General features: G+C 39.4%; 1 protein-coding gene across 2 annotated transcripts in view; it reads right to left on the bottom strand.

Moving 5' to 3' along the window:
* Positions 1-2734: 2734 nt before the first annotated feature.
* The window catches only part of xkr6b (XK, Kell blood group complex subunit-related family, member 6b), a 72032-nt gene continuing 60563 nt past the window's right edge, over positions 2735-14203 (bottom strand). Inside the window, exons 2-3 of one of the 2 annotated variants that reach the window (XM_028439640.1) lie at positions 6632-6828; positions 2735-5492 (exon numbers count right to left, since the gene is read on the bottom strand). In XM_028439640.1, coding sequence (XP_028295441.1) covers positions 4522-5492; positions 6632-6828 — 1168 coding nt within the window. In that variant the 3' untranslated portion in view covers positions 2735-4521. The remainder of the gene's footprint in view (positions 5493-6631; positions 6829-14203) is intronic. The other variant, XM_028439639.1, reaches the window with a different exon arrangement.

Here is a 14203-nt window from a genome sequence, read left to right as displayed (position 1 = left end):
CCAATATACCGTGAACCAATGCCTTTGAGCGTTAACTGGTCACTTTCTTGAATTAGCTAAGGTTAAACTGGTTCAGCTTGCCTAGACATACATAAAAATAAACGTTTAATGTTCTAGTACATAAGATGTTTGTTTATATTGCCTTTTTTGTCCCGTTTTTGACTATTTTCCACCCAAAATGGGGAAAAAAATCCCCACTGTACCCAAGCTGATTCATTAAACCGTGTGTTTGGTTTATTGACATCTGGGATGAAACTGTGAGATGTCAACTAAGATGTTGTGTAACAGTACTGGATCGATTTAGGTACACACAGAGATGTGGAGGGTGGAAGGAGTGAAGAAAGGCATTGGGCGTGGTTGTTTGCGGACCTGGCTGCCATGGCTGAGTAGAAGCACCCAAAGTAACAAGGCACAACATGGACTGATAGGAGCTAGCCTGCTTTTCAAACACTCTGTGTGTGTGTGTGTGTGTGTGTGTGTGTTTTGAGGTTTATCGTGGACTGTGGAGCCACTAGTGACTCGAGGCAGGTCACCTGACAGAAACAGATCTGTGGGCGACCTCTTTGTGACCTCGTGTGTGTGCGCTAAAAGTTGTCGTAACACTAAACCGAACGGCATAGAAATCGGTTTTACTCACACATTTTTTGGAGCCAAGCTCTCGAGACATAAAAACAATAAATATAATAAAGAAAGACATTTTCAGATATCCAGAAAACTATCCAACTAAGTGCTATTGCTACTATTCTACAGTGGAATATTCTGTTTTGCAACATTAAGCACCTTCGAATAAAAGCATATTAAAATAACTCACAGTGTATTTTGCACCTGATTTGGACACGTCACGTGTCCATGTTCTGAAAGAAGATCAGCAGTGTTTAGAAAGGATGCGCCGGATGCCAGGCAGCCAACTACCACAAAAAACTAGCACACAGCCTCGTAAAACCAGAAACATAAAAGCAACAAAAAAAGTGTGCAAACTATATAGTTTAGTGGTACATTCCCAGCTGAGGAGTGGTTCGGGATGCACGGTGTGTCAGAGGGTATAGCCTGGCGATGAGAACTGCAGTGAGACACCCCTGAGTCAGCTGGTTCAGTGGTCTTGTTGGTCCTGAGGAACCCCTGTACTGGCTGTTTTGCTTGTCTGCTGAACAAATAATACTCATTCACTCATCGACAATTAACATGGCTATTCATCCACAACTTAGAAGACTGCTCTGGTTACTACAGTAAACGATGAATGAGCTGATAAGTTTGCATACATGATTATGATGACTGTTCCTCCCTAGCTGACCACACGGTTCTCAATTACTCAGAGCTGAACACTGATTTCAACGTAATCTCCAGGATGGCAGATGGTGGATGTTAAAGTTCTCGGCTATGGCAGTGTACACCATTGCACGTTCTCATGGCAGGATCTCCGTTCGTTCAGCCTCTGTCCCATTGTCTTATAGTTACCAGAGATTGAGAAAGCGTGAGGCTTAACCAAGGCTGAACAGCAAGAGAGGAAAAGGCTTTAGACTCAAATAAGAACAGATCGAGAACATGCAACGACTCCGTCCTCATGTTCTTTTCAATTCCTGGCAAATTCACTTGTCATCCCTTTGCCTGAATTGAAGTAATTGACAATGAGTCTGCGTTTTACGGCATGTTAGCAAGCATGGGAAGCTATAGCTAGAGCTGGGCGCTAGTAGGCCAAAACAAATCACTGTAATCTGTGGGTCTTTGGGTGCATTTGTCCAAATAGGTCACACACTAAAGTCATGCCAAATTATTCTACAGTTAAAAACAACAACAACAACAACAACAGCAACAACAACATTAGCCTAGTCAAATGCATCATTGTGTACATTAGCAAAATAAGCGTATGGATCACTAACATATATTGTTTAGGGATGTCCCGATCCAACTTTTCCCTTCCGATACCATGTCAATATTGCAGCCATTCGTATTTGACCAATATCAATCCGATACAATATCAGCACGAATCATACATACTTTAATTAATTATTTTGTAATGTGGATTGTTGGAAAAGGTTTAATCAAGTGTAATTACTCCATATGTGTCCAACTCATGGCCCGGGGGCCAAATCCGGCCCTTTGGAGCATCCATTTCGGCCCAATGGCGAAAGTAAAAATGACAGACAAAAAAATAATCATTGTGTAAATGAAACTCAACAATATTTGCAGGGACTTATATTGTATTATTACAGTTATTGTTAAGGTTAAACAGTTGAAAAAAACTCCAAAATACTTCAATTTCCCTCAAATTACGACATAATATTTCCCTTAATTAAATACAAATTGGTCACAAAATCTAGGAAATTTAAAGAGGAGATCCTGTTGGGCCTGCATCGCTTATTGCTTTGATATGGTCGGTTTCTTACATATTTTGTATTTTATTTATACGTAGAAGTCCAAACTATGGCACAATAATGTTTAAACTACTCGTTTTCCTGCATAAAATCTGTGGCCCGCTTGAGATCAAACTGCTCCGTATTTGGCCCCTGAACTAAAATGAGTTTGACACCCCTGTGTTACTCAATATGAGAAAAACTGACCTATTTATTATTACCCAATAGGTTACACTTACACATAAAAATGTTCTACAAATGACTAAAATGAATAATCATGTAAAAAAAAATTGAAAAGACCCTAAAACATGATCTTGATAAATCCTATAATTACAAAAATTAGCAAAAGTACAAAAGAAAAACCCAAAAAAACCCACTAGTTTAATTTAAAAATAAAATATTCAACAATTGAATAGAATAGATAAAAAATAAATCAGAAGACCCTGAAAAATAACCTTAAAACCAATTTAAAGAAAAATAATTACACTATTAAAGGGAAAATCAACAATTTATTAATAATAATAAAATAACAATTTTAGTTATTTTGTACTGTCTGTAATGTGATTGCTTTAGAGATTTTAGATGCAGGTTGATATAATCGGTCAGATTTTTTTTCCGTTGTTGCTGATATCGGACTGTAATCCGATATCAATATCGGATCGGGACACCTCTAATATTGTTCCTAATTGTTTAATAGCCCTCTCAGGAATATATAGTCAAGCTTAGAAGGCATATTCCAACAAAGTCATTTTCACTGTCATTTACAAACCCTTCGTGGGGGGGGAAATGCTCATATTTCAGCAAAGAAATGCACTGTGATATTGATGTGTAACTACACACACTTACAGAGAGTTGTTCAGCTGGTTGAAGCAACGAGGGTGGAGTAACAGAATTCAAAGTACAGTACTGGCTGATACAATTTGGCTTTGATTAAACTGTGCTGGCAGGCACCATGACACTTGCCCTGTACACACATATAGGAATTATCTGCAGTCTTGACAAATACAACTTTTTACTAATGTAACATTTTGTTGTGTAAAAAAAGGTTTCTGTCCTGGCAAAAAGGTACCACTTGACTATCAATGTAGAAACATTATGCAGAATGAAATACAACAGCATAGGGATGTTTTTCTTTGATTCTGAAGAACTGTTTCATAGGTTGTCACAGGCAAATATTAATCAAAAATAAAATATATATGACTCGAAATGGAAACATTCAAGGATTTAAGAGGGAATGGTGGTCTTTTGTACTTTAAAATGTGCGTTTAAAAAGTCTTTGGAATGTTTTTACGAATACTTTTACAGTTTATGATTAATTTAGAAGAAATGCATTTCAGCTCATCCCTAATCTCCCATTCACTTGTGTTTTTATCGCATCTCGTGTGCTTTTATATTAATTGTGCCATCAAAAATTGACCAAGTAAATTGTGCTATTGCATCTTCTTTCCACTAGAGGGCAGTCTGCTCTTCAGAATCTGCATGGGTGTAAAACTAAAGGTCAGTGTGCTTCATTTTTCCTCTTTATTTAGAATTAGGATTTTGGGGGAAAAAATGGGAGAGCTAGACTACTCTTGTGCTGATATGTGTTAAAACATTCTTAAATTGGATACATTATCAATTCTTTCCATTGTTTAAAAGGTGTGTGTTGTTTAACATGAATATATGCATGGGGGGAAAATACAAAGTAAACATCATATATTTCATTATTTTACAGAAAGACTGGCAGTAAAAGTTGGGACGTGCAAAGAAATGCTCTCCTCTATATTCCCATTAGGCTTTGCACCAGTCCCATGTCACAGGGACATATAATATGCCCTTCACAAGTAATCACAGGCTTACTCACCAATACAGTACAATGCGTTAATAACATTTCCAAATGAAACATTCATAAGTTATCTGTACACTCATACAAAACTCTTCTCTAGCAGTGTAGAGAGATTAAGGAGATTTTGGACACTGGGAGTTCATAGATTTTATATCTGTACTATATGTAATCTTTCAAAAAAATAAACTATAACTGTGTGGTGAGACTTTTTTTAGATACATTTTTGCCAACGCAAGTTTTCTCTATAGAAATGGAAAATGAAAGAGGACAGATGAGCCACATCAGCTGGAATAAAGTAAACGTGTGCGTTATTGTGAGTCGGAGTGGGGGGGGGAGAAGAAGCCTTCAGAAGGACGACTCGTACTGCAGGAGTTCAAAGAGAAGTGGACCATCCCTGTACCTGATGCCCACTGCGTTAGGGCTGATGAACTGCAGCACATTTACGGTCCTGCGCAGACGCCGATCCACAAAGTGTGCGTCCCAAGCTGGGTAGCGTTTTCTGGGCATGTCTATTTTGATGAGGGGCCCCTCAGGCTGGATGGGTCTGCCGGCTGCATCCACGGGCTCGGTGGATCTGACCTGGAAAACCGGAAGGCATGTGTCCGTGGCTGTTTCATCTGACTCCACGTGTTCCCCGGCCAGAGCCCGAGTCGGGGTGGCCTGGGAGCCACGGGGCCCCGGAGTCGGAGCCATCGGCTCTGCTTCAGGCGGCAATGGAAGGCCCCAAAGCAGCTCTGCACAGCAGGAGCTCGCCAGCAATCGCATTTGGGGGCCCATGGGATGAAGGACCCCGTAGTACAGAACCATACAGGCCACACCTGAGGCGAAGCACAGGAAGACGCTACAGAGAGCTAAAGAGGCATAGGCGTCAGTGGTGGCGGGGTCGCGATACGCATACCAAAGGGAGCTGAGGAGGGCGTTCTCCAACAGCACCAACGTGTAGTAAACCACCATCCTGTACCGCGTCCGGCCCTCGCGTACATTGAACCAACAGAACACATACACCACGCCCACCACCATGTTAAACAGTACCTCCTCCCATTTGGACATGCAGAAGTCAGTTCCACCATGGATGACCCAAAACGCCATAGCACACCAATGGAGCACCACGAAAATGCCGAAGTAGATGTGAAAAACGGAGGCAAATAGGGCAAAGGAGAGCACCCGAGAAAAGATGGTGAAAAGGCGCCAGAGCAGGTGAACCAGAGCACCACGGTAACTCATGCTCTTCTTGTCGTCGCGTGAGTCACGCAGGAGTTTGTGGTATGAAGCTAGCACCCAGGCCAGGGACAGGAGTGAGGAGATGGCAGAGAAACCTGGGAATACACACAGAGAGGGAAAAGTAGAGTAAAAGGGGAAATACTCATTGTATTTTCCCCTTTATTTGAAGTTTTTTATACATAAGGCATTACACTACGATATTACGCTATCAACAGCATGAAGAAGATGTCATGAAGGCTGTCATTAAGTGTCATTCGCTAAATTTTGACACCTTTGGAGCTATGTTGGCATTTTTTGGGTTAGGTAGAGGGATCTAGTGGATTTGGGTTCGGGTTAGGGTAACAAAGGGTTAGGGTAACGAACAACACGTAATGGCAGCCTTCATGACACCTTATTCATGCTAATAACAGGTGTTATGTCATAATAATGAAAGTGTTACCGAAATCGCATACTACCATACTACTCATGCTAAGTCTGACGTCAAAATGAGTATGTAGTGCGTTCACATTATAGTATGGAAAGCTTGAGTATGCGAGAAATACCCGGGTGCATACTATATTGGGACATTTTTTAAGTATGCACGGTGGGCACACTAGTCATACTCAACCGCCCCATGATGCATCGCGAGCGGAACCTAAAATCGTCCTGGGACCGGCTTCAAGCTAAAAGTCATTTCGAACACAGCCAAAAACTCAAGTGTAAGACGTGCTTTTGTCATCCCTTCCTGCTCTATTCCCAGTAAGCAGTACATTTCATTTCGTGGAAAGCAATCTGTCAGTTTTGAGAGCTATATAATATTACAGATATCCACACATGTCAATCCTACATCCATTGAGTGTACTAAGTCAGGTTCCCGTGGGCATGTGCATCCATAAAGACAGCAAATATGTCAGAGAGAGAACCTGGTGTATGAAAAATGATGGAGGATTATCTACAGAGCAGCAACATGGAGCCTGTCAGCAAACATATTGATAGCATTTCAACAGACAGTTCAACAGGGAGAGATATCACTAGTTATTATCAAAGTGGCCTCTCAAGCTAACAAAAGGAAAAAAAATTCAAGGATTTTGAAATAGTCGATGTCAGAGAATATAAATCAAAGGTGTATATAACTAGAAGGTTTCCCCACATCTCTTTTATGACATATGAGACAAATGATGTCTCCGCCCACAATCAGCACATCGAACCTGATTGTTGCCTGCCATGATCAAAGTATTTTATAGTAAACGCTTACACTGCAGCGACTCGGCCTTGTTGCTCTGGATCATGATGCAGAGCTGTAGCACCAGCTGAGGCGCGCTTTCTAAGAAGGTCTCCAGCAGTCGCAGCATGTTGACGTCTGCGTACTCGTACATCATGGCCCAGTAGAACCGCCGCTGGTTCTCCTTCTGCCGGTGAGTCTGTATGCCGAGATACATGGTGCGGATGTACCTGCAAAGAGCAAGAAAAAAAATCTAAATAATAATGCATATATATATATATATATAGATGTATGTTTGTTAGGGATGTAACGATTCACTAAACTCCCGATATGATTCGATTCACGATGCTGGGTTCACGATGCTGGGTTCACGATACTGGGTTCATGATACGATTCTCTCACGATTTTTATTTTACAAAATGGGACTGTAGAAAAATGATGACTGAAAAATTTTCCTTTATTTTTTTGGGGAAAAAACTATTAAAAACTATACTGTTTTCCTTTTATTTTTCATTGTCAAAAGAATCCCTTGATAAACTATTCAAAACAATGCAATTTAATTAAAACTAAATCTTGAATGAAATAAATAAATAAATAAAAAATACGAATGAAGAAGAAGCCTATTAATTTAAATTCTGGTTCTATAGTAAACAATGCAAAACTGCATAATAGTTCCTTTTCTTTTTAAAAGTGCAGCTGAAAATGTATTTTGTGCCTTAATAATTGGACTTAAAAAAAAAAAAAAAACAGTGATTACACTGTATTTACGTCAGGTATTTGTTTGGACCAGCAGAGGACGCTGGTAACCCAGTGGTCGGTTGGCATGCAGATATCTTGCAGTGAAGAAGAGATGCTATGCTAGCAGACAGAGCTAATAGAAAAACATGACTTTTACAAATATTCACGTAATATTACAGATATTTTATCGGTGCTAAATGGGTAAAGAATCATGTATGAACATATTTAAAAGTAGAAGGCAGCCAGAAAGAAAGTATTAGCAGATTCCGGCACTGTCAACACTTCTGGATAGCGCCCTCTGCTGGTTAAAAAAAGCACTGCTATTCAATTTTCACAGTATCAATAATGTGAATCGTGATGCCTATGAATCTGAATATGATTTTTAACTGCCTTACGATTAATCGTTACATCCCTAATGTTTGCACAATATAACCATCCAGATGTATGATTAAAAGAAGAAAAATGAACGGAAAACCACTTAGTGGCAGGTTGTGGTTTTCAATAGTAACAGTTGTATATTGGTGTCCCAAGTTGTGTGTTTTACTGGAAGTTTTCTCCAACTACACTAAAACTGGCCAAAACACGTCAATAGCAGGCTAAGTTAAGTCTTTGTATGTGTGTCATTCCCATGCACTTCGCTCTCAAAAAATTAAATTTCTTTTTTTACTCATTGTTCCTTAAAGGCACACTGTGTAACATTTGGCTGCTAGGGGCGCTAGACCTGTACCTGCGCCGCAGCACTGTCACAAAAATCACCAAACAATCAGTCGGGCCAGCTTCCCTTGTCCTTTGATTGTGTATGCAGACAATAGTTGACCTGTAACTTCGGGATAAGGATTGGCTCTAACGGCTGGGTTGGTCGCTGGAAATTCTACCAACTGCTTGTTGAAATCATAGAGGTTAGTACAAAACCACAATATATTTCAACTCAAATTTCTAGTTTAATGACGTCTCGCTTTCCTTCACGACGTAACTGCTTTTCACAAAAAAAAAAACTACGCAAAATCAAAGTCTGTCAATCATAGTCATATATGAAAATCCTCTTTTTCAACCTCAAATCACTTATTTAAAACAAAGTACACAAAAAAAAATTAACACAATGTGGGGTGATAATAACTAGGCAGTGGCTATCCATACGGTTGCAGTATCAATACACCGACATTCTATCCGTACGCAGCGCCCCTATTTGGCCAGTTTAGGCCATGTGATAGGTCAGTCATTGGCCACTTTAGGTTGCGTGACTAAGACTAAACCTTACCCTAACCCTAAAAATTGTTGCGATATTGGCTTATAACCTAAACCTAACCCTAAGACGCTACATAGTAGCAAAAAATCATGAGTATTTTAACTTTACAGTTTGACCCACATCCCATCCGTTATCATTGAGGAGGCGGGGTTCATGACCTACACTGTAGCCAGTCAGCAGATGGAGCTCTAAATATAAAAGCTTCACTTCACTGGGGAGCTTGTCCCATCCATTCTTTTTACAGTCTATGGGAATAACCCATGTGAGTGTAGCAATATCACCACTAAGCTAGGTATCAGAATGAATGAATTGAACGGATACAGCAGTGGCCTCTTTAAATCAATTATATTGTCGCTCAGGGCGCTGAAAATACTTTTAAATCAATAGAGCTGCCTTGACTGGTATTTCATTCTTTGAAGAAGCTCCACTAACTGAAGGTGAAGGTTTTTTTTGTTTTTTTTGTTTTTACTTTAATCACAAACTGCATATGGGTGAGTAAGCGAGAGATATGTGACTAAAAAGCAACCAGGATGACTCATATGGCCAGATGGTGGAAGGAATATTACTAAACAGGTGTCATGTGATGAAGTGAGTGGTGATTGGTGCGGTATACTGTACAGCTGGGCTCAGAAAACACTGTGCAATGCAAAAACACCCTGGGTCGACCTCCACTGGTTAAAGATCATCTTATAGGTTCTTGGATCTGTATTGGAAAAAGAAACACGGTAGTGCGCTATGGAAGCACCAATTAACCTTTGTAAAATCGTGAAGCATATGTGAAAAACTGTCTCATTCCTGGATTTAAAGAGAAGTCTTTCTGGCTTTCAAAGTCACTGCTTTAAACACACCTGAATGTAACAAGTAGCTAATCATCAGCTGGCTGATTACACATGTATTAGTTACAGGTGTGTTGGACACTGAGACCTCTACTGCAGTGTTTTTCAACCTTTTTTTGAGCCAAGGTACGTCTTTTCATTGAAAAAAAAATCCCAAGGCACCCCAGCACCAACGGACAACGTTGAAAAACATGTACATTTCTAGTCGATGTTAACAATATAGTCATTCTTATCTAACTGTCTTCAATAGGAATCAAATAAACACATAGAAATACCCTTTTATGAAATTTCTTTTTTCCACTTAAAAAGTGCAATTCACAATCTGCAGTGTCATACTTATCGAAGTGTCTTGAATAATAAATCAAGCATAAAACAAAAAAAAAAGTTCTTTCATATTTTGCATACTTGATACACGTCGTGGAGGGATACAAATAAGCACAAAAAAATATGATTAGAACTAAAATTGAACTTTATTCTGTTAAATATAGTTTTGTTTTAAATAATGTATGTTTTATATAAAATAATTTTGTATTATATTTATATAATATATGAACCGAATCATGATATTTAATAATGTGCAGCTGCACAGTGGTTGAAAACCTCTGATCTACAGTATATTAGGGCTTCAGACCATATGGACCAAAATTAATATATCTCAACATTTTTTCACAAAATGGCAATATGAGATATAAATCTCGATAGTTTTAATTCAAATGAAGTCTGACCGCAAAGACAATTTAGGGTTAATTTTGCTGACGCAAAATGTCACACAGGCACATTTATTATCAAATAGTTGCACAAAAAAGGGCCACTTTTGGCTTTTTCTCCTATAAAGGACAGCACGTGTGAGTGAGGACGCACTCAGAAATCCATCTAACTGTGCTTTTTAATGCTGTTCTGAGAATTAGTGAGAGCAGTGAATCCTAAAATTTGTTTTTTAATTCAAAATAGCCTATACATTATACATATATATATATATATATAGGCGATATTGTAATGTTCTATATCGCCAAAATAGAAAACTCAATATATCTTAAATCTCGATATATGGTGCAGCCCGAGCGTGATGTCAGTGTTACCATTTCGGCTTCTTTAAACCATCATGTAAAATGTCAAATTAATAACAATAGTTCACTTTCATAACTCTATTTTGTATGTTTGGTACGATTACAGGAGGTTTCAGGAAAGATGATGAAACGGAAAAGCAAAACAGGTAAAACCGGAAACATAATTTGGGAAATTTGGAACCAGAAACCCAAAGTCTTCTTACCCAGTTGTGGAGACTGAAATCCCCATCACTAATATGACATTTACAGTGGATTATAGTTGTCTATAACTGTGACTTCAGCAATTGCATATTAGGTAGTGGCTGCATGGTCTATCTGACTGAGCGGAGCTGAGTGGCCAAATAAATCCAGTACTTGATGTGAAGGCAGTCAAGCGAGGACAACCCATGTCGCAACAACAGAGATAGACGAGACAGTTGCACTTGACGACAAAATGTGAAGAATTCATAAAGAGTGAGCCTCCATCTCAATGCAATGGGACAAATATCCCAGGGAATTAAATATTCATAATTTCCCTTTTTTCTTTCTTGTGCACTGTGGATACATACACATAGTTTGAGTAATATATTGTACATTAGGGACTGATTATCTTTGAGTGTATACGGGGTGGACTGGCTATCCGGTGGGCCGTCGACCCAAAGTGGGCCGGTCCGGTCCGCCTAAAGCAGTTAATGAAACCAAAGTCTGAAAAAAAGGTCAAAAATGTTGAAAAGGGTCAAAAAGGGGACAAAGAAAGTTGCAAAATGGCAAAAAGAAATAGGTAAAAAAGGGCTGGTCTGGACCAAAAATGAGCGTACATTGATGTGTGAATGTGTTACTATATTACCATATTGATAATCATGTAGAGTTGTACATAGGAAATTAAGTGTGTACATGTGTGTATGCATGTGTGTATATATATATATATATATATATATATATATATATATATATAATAGAGATTAGGGGGTAGGATTAAATACGTTTTTATACTTCTTCCTAAAAAAAATAATTATGAAGATATGAAATTTGGTCCATATCCATCCATCCATCTTCATACCTGCTTATTCCCGTTTAACAGGGTCGCGGGGGTCTGCCGGTGCCAATCTCCGGCTCTCATAGGGCGCTTGGCGGGGGGTACACCCTGGACAGGGCGCCAGTCCATCACAGGGCAACACAGACAACCATTCACTCTCTCATTCACTCCTATGGGCAATTTAGAGACTCCAATCAACCATACAGTCATGTTTTTTTGGATTGTGGGAGGAAGCCAGAGTACCCAGAGGAAACCCACGCAGCACGGGGAGAACATGCAAACTCCACACAGAAAGGACCCAAGTCCACCCCAGGGCTTGAACTCAGGACCTTCTTGCTGTGAGGCGGACGTGCTAACCTCTAAGCCACCGTGCGCCCCGAACTTTGGTCCATATCGCTCAGCCCTAATATCTACCCATAAAAATAGATGAAGACATTTCAGAGTTATCTCATTTCATCCCAGTCTAAGTTTAAGATGTGAGTAACAATAATGTCAGAAACTTGTTCACAGATGTGCAAACAATATTATTTACAAATCCGCACAATGACCTTTTCAACAACATTGAGTAATAACACCATATGGAAACTAGGCCATTCATTGGATTACAGCAGAGAGACCCAGGACAGAAGGCTATTGGAAATTAACATAGCCTGTATCAAATCACATTGCTTATCTCCCTTTCGGCTCCCCAGCTGCCAAGGCTAAAGCCAAGGTTGTCTCAACTCTTATCACCAGGAAGTTTCTGCAGACGGCGGCTCTTACCCCCCACTCCCTCCCCCCGCTCCTTCCCTACATTCCTCCTGGAACTGTTGATGCTGAACTTTTCCACACGTCATCTGGTCATCAGTAACGCAGCTACAGGTCTTCAACTTCAAATGCCTTGTCGGCCATCTTTCCCCACCTCCCCATCCACAGCTGCATGGAGGCGTGGTTGCAGCGCCGACTGGCAGCACGCCCATGTCCCCAAACGGCTGGACTCCTGTTGTTCTTCCCACCTGACCCCCTCCCCCAGCCAACCTCCCACCCAACCCTTCCTACATGCCTTGTCTCGAGTTGTTTGACTGTGTCATGCTTACATTTATGTTTGCAGAGGCGGTTTTTTTCCTGGTTTCACACTGTTTTCTCTGTTTAAGGAAATCAGTTTCAAACTGGCAGTTTTTTTTCCCCTCACCCCTCCTCTCCGCCTGTTATTGATCCCTTTTTTCACCTAAATATGTGGGCGCCGCAAATGGCTGCTCCGGTGTGTTGATGTGTCTCCTCTCACTGCAACTACCTAGTCAAATTCCTCGTATTGTTCTAAACTGTACCTGGTCAATAAAGCTGATTCTGATTCTGATTCTGATTCTGATTCATGCCGTGACTGATTTATGAAATGATTTTAAATTGACAGCTCAAACCATCTGTTCTTTCCTCATCGCTGTTACACAATAATTATTCCCTCCAATGGGCTGCTGCTATAAAGACACCAGGCACAACAAAAACATCAGGCATTGAAATCGGACAAATTTTGCTCTAATTATGTGTTTGTTGTCAATAGACACCAAACTATTTGAAGGCAAAGGCTGGCATACTGTGACATTTTCACTGGGATTGGGAAATGTCAGAAAGAGCGAGTCAACCCCACTCTCTCACTAATGACCTGCCACAGGAACCAACAAAGCTCTTTGTCTCCCTTCTTCGGTTTCTATTAGTCTGTGGTTCTGCTGATACATCTCACTGGTACCACTGGTCTGTGATACGTCACTCACAGAGTCACAAGCACTGATCTGCAGCCTCCGACATCCTCTGACGTAACGATACAGCCTGATATGGGATGGTTTTAATATTTGTAAATAATACTAAATACACACAAGCCAATTTTAATGTAATCAAAACGTATAAGACAACATGATCACATGAGATCTGATTGGATTTCTTCCCATGTGACAAAATTATAGTTTCGTTTTTATTAGTCGACAAAAAAACAAAGTATTTATTTTCAAAGTAACATTTTAGTGACTTTTTAAATTATTTTTTTAAATGAACACTAACCATATGGGGTCCCGTGTATAACTGTCCATTTTTGACTACTTTTAATTTTACCATTGGTATCATTTCTTAGCTGTATGAATTTATAGTTAATATATTATTTTGACACACTATATTGCCATATTGGACCAAATATTATACGAAAAAACATCAAATCCGAGTAAAAAAAACAAATTGTGAAATCCCCAAATATGTTTAACAAACATACATTTCATAATGTAGAATACACATATAATATATTTAACATATTTGTTATATACATACATTTCTAACTGATTCCTTTTATCACTATTCCAGGTAATTTATTGCAATATCACCATACCTCTTCAGGAATGTAGGAATGCATGTAATGATCATTAAGGATATAAAAACTAATATTTTTTTATACTTCCTCATCACTGATAAAGTATCAATACATAAACGTATCATTAATCCCAAACAGCAAATGATGAATGCCTCCGTTTTCCCATTCAAGGACATAAAAACAATAGAAGCCTGTCATTTACTCACATCTGCTTCCTCCCTTGCTGATGATAGCAACACTTCATCCAGTTTTTTTTATTTATTTTTTATTTTAATTCCCCTGACTTCAACAGAAAAGAAAGAAAAACTTGTGCGCTTAAACACTTTTTCAGGGTTGTCAGTAAAATGTGAGCCCACTCCATCACGTCTACG

This window comes from Gouania willdenowi, chromosome 24, assembly GCF_900634775.1.
Source record: "Gouania willdenowi chromosome 24, fGouWil2.1, whole genome shotgun sequence".
Lineage (NCBI taxonomy): Eukaryota > Metazoa > Chordata > Actinopteri > Blenniiformes > Gobiesocidae > Gouania > Gouania willdenowi.
This window is presented reverse-complemented; position numbering and strand designations above follow the sequence as displayed.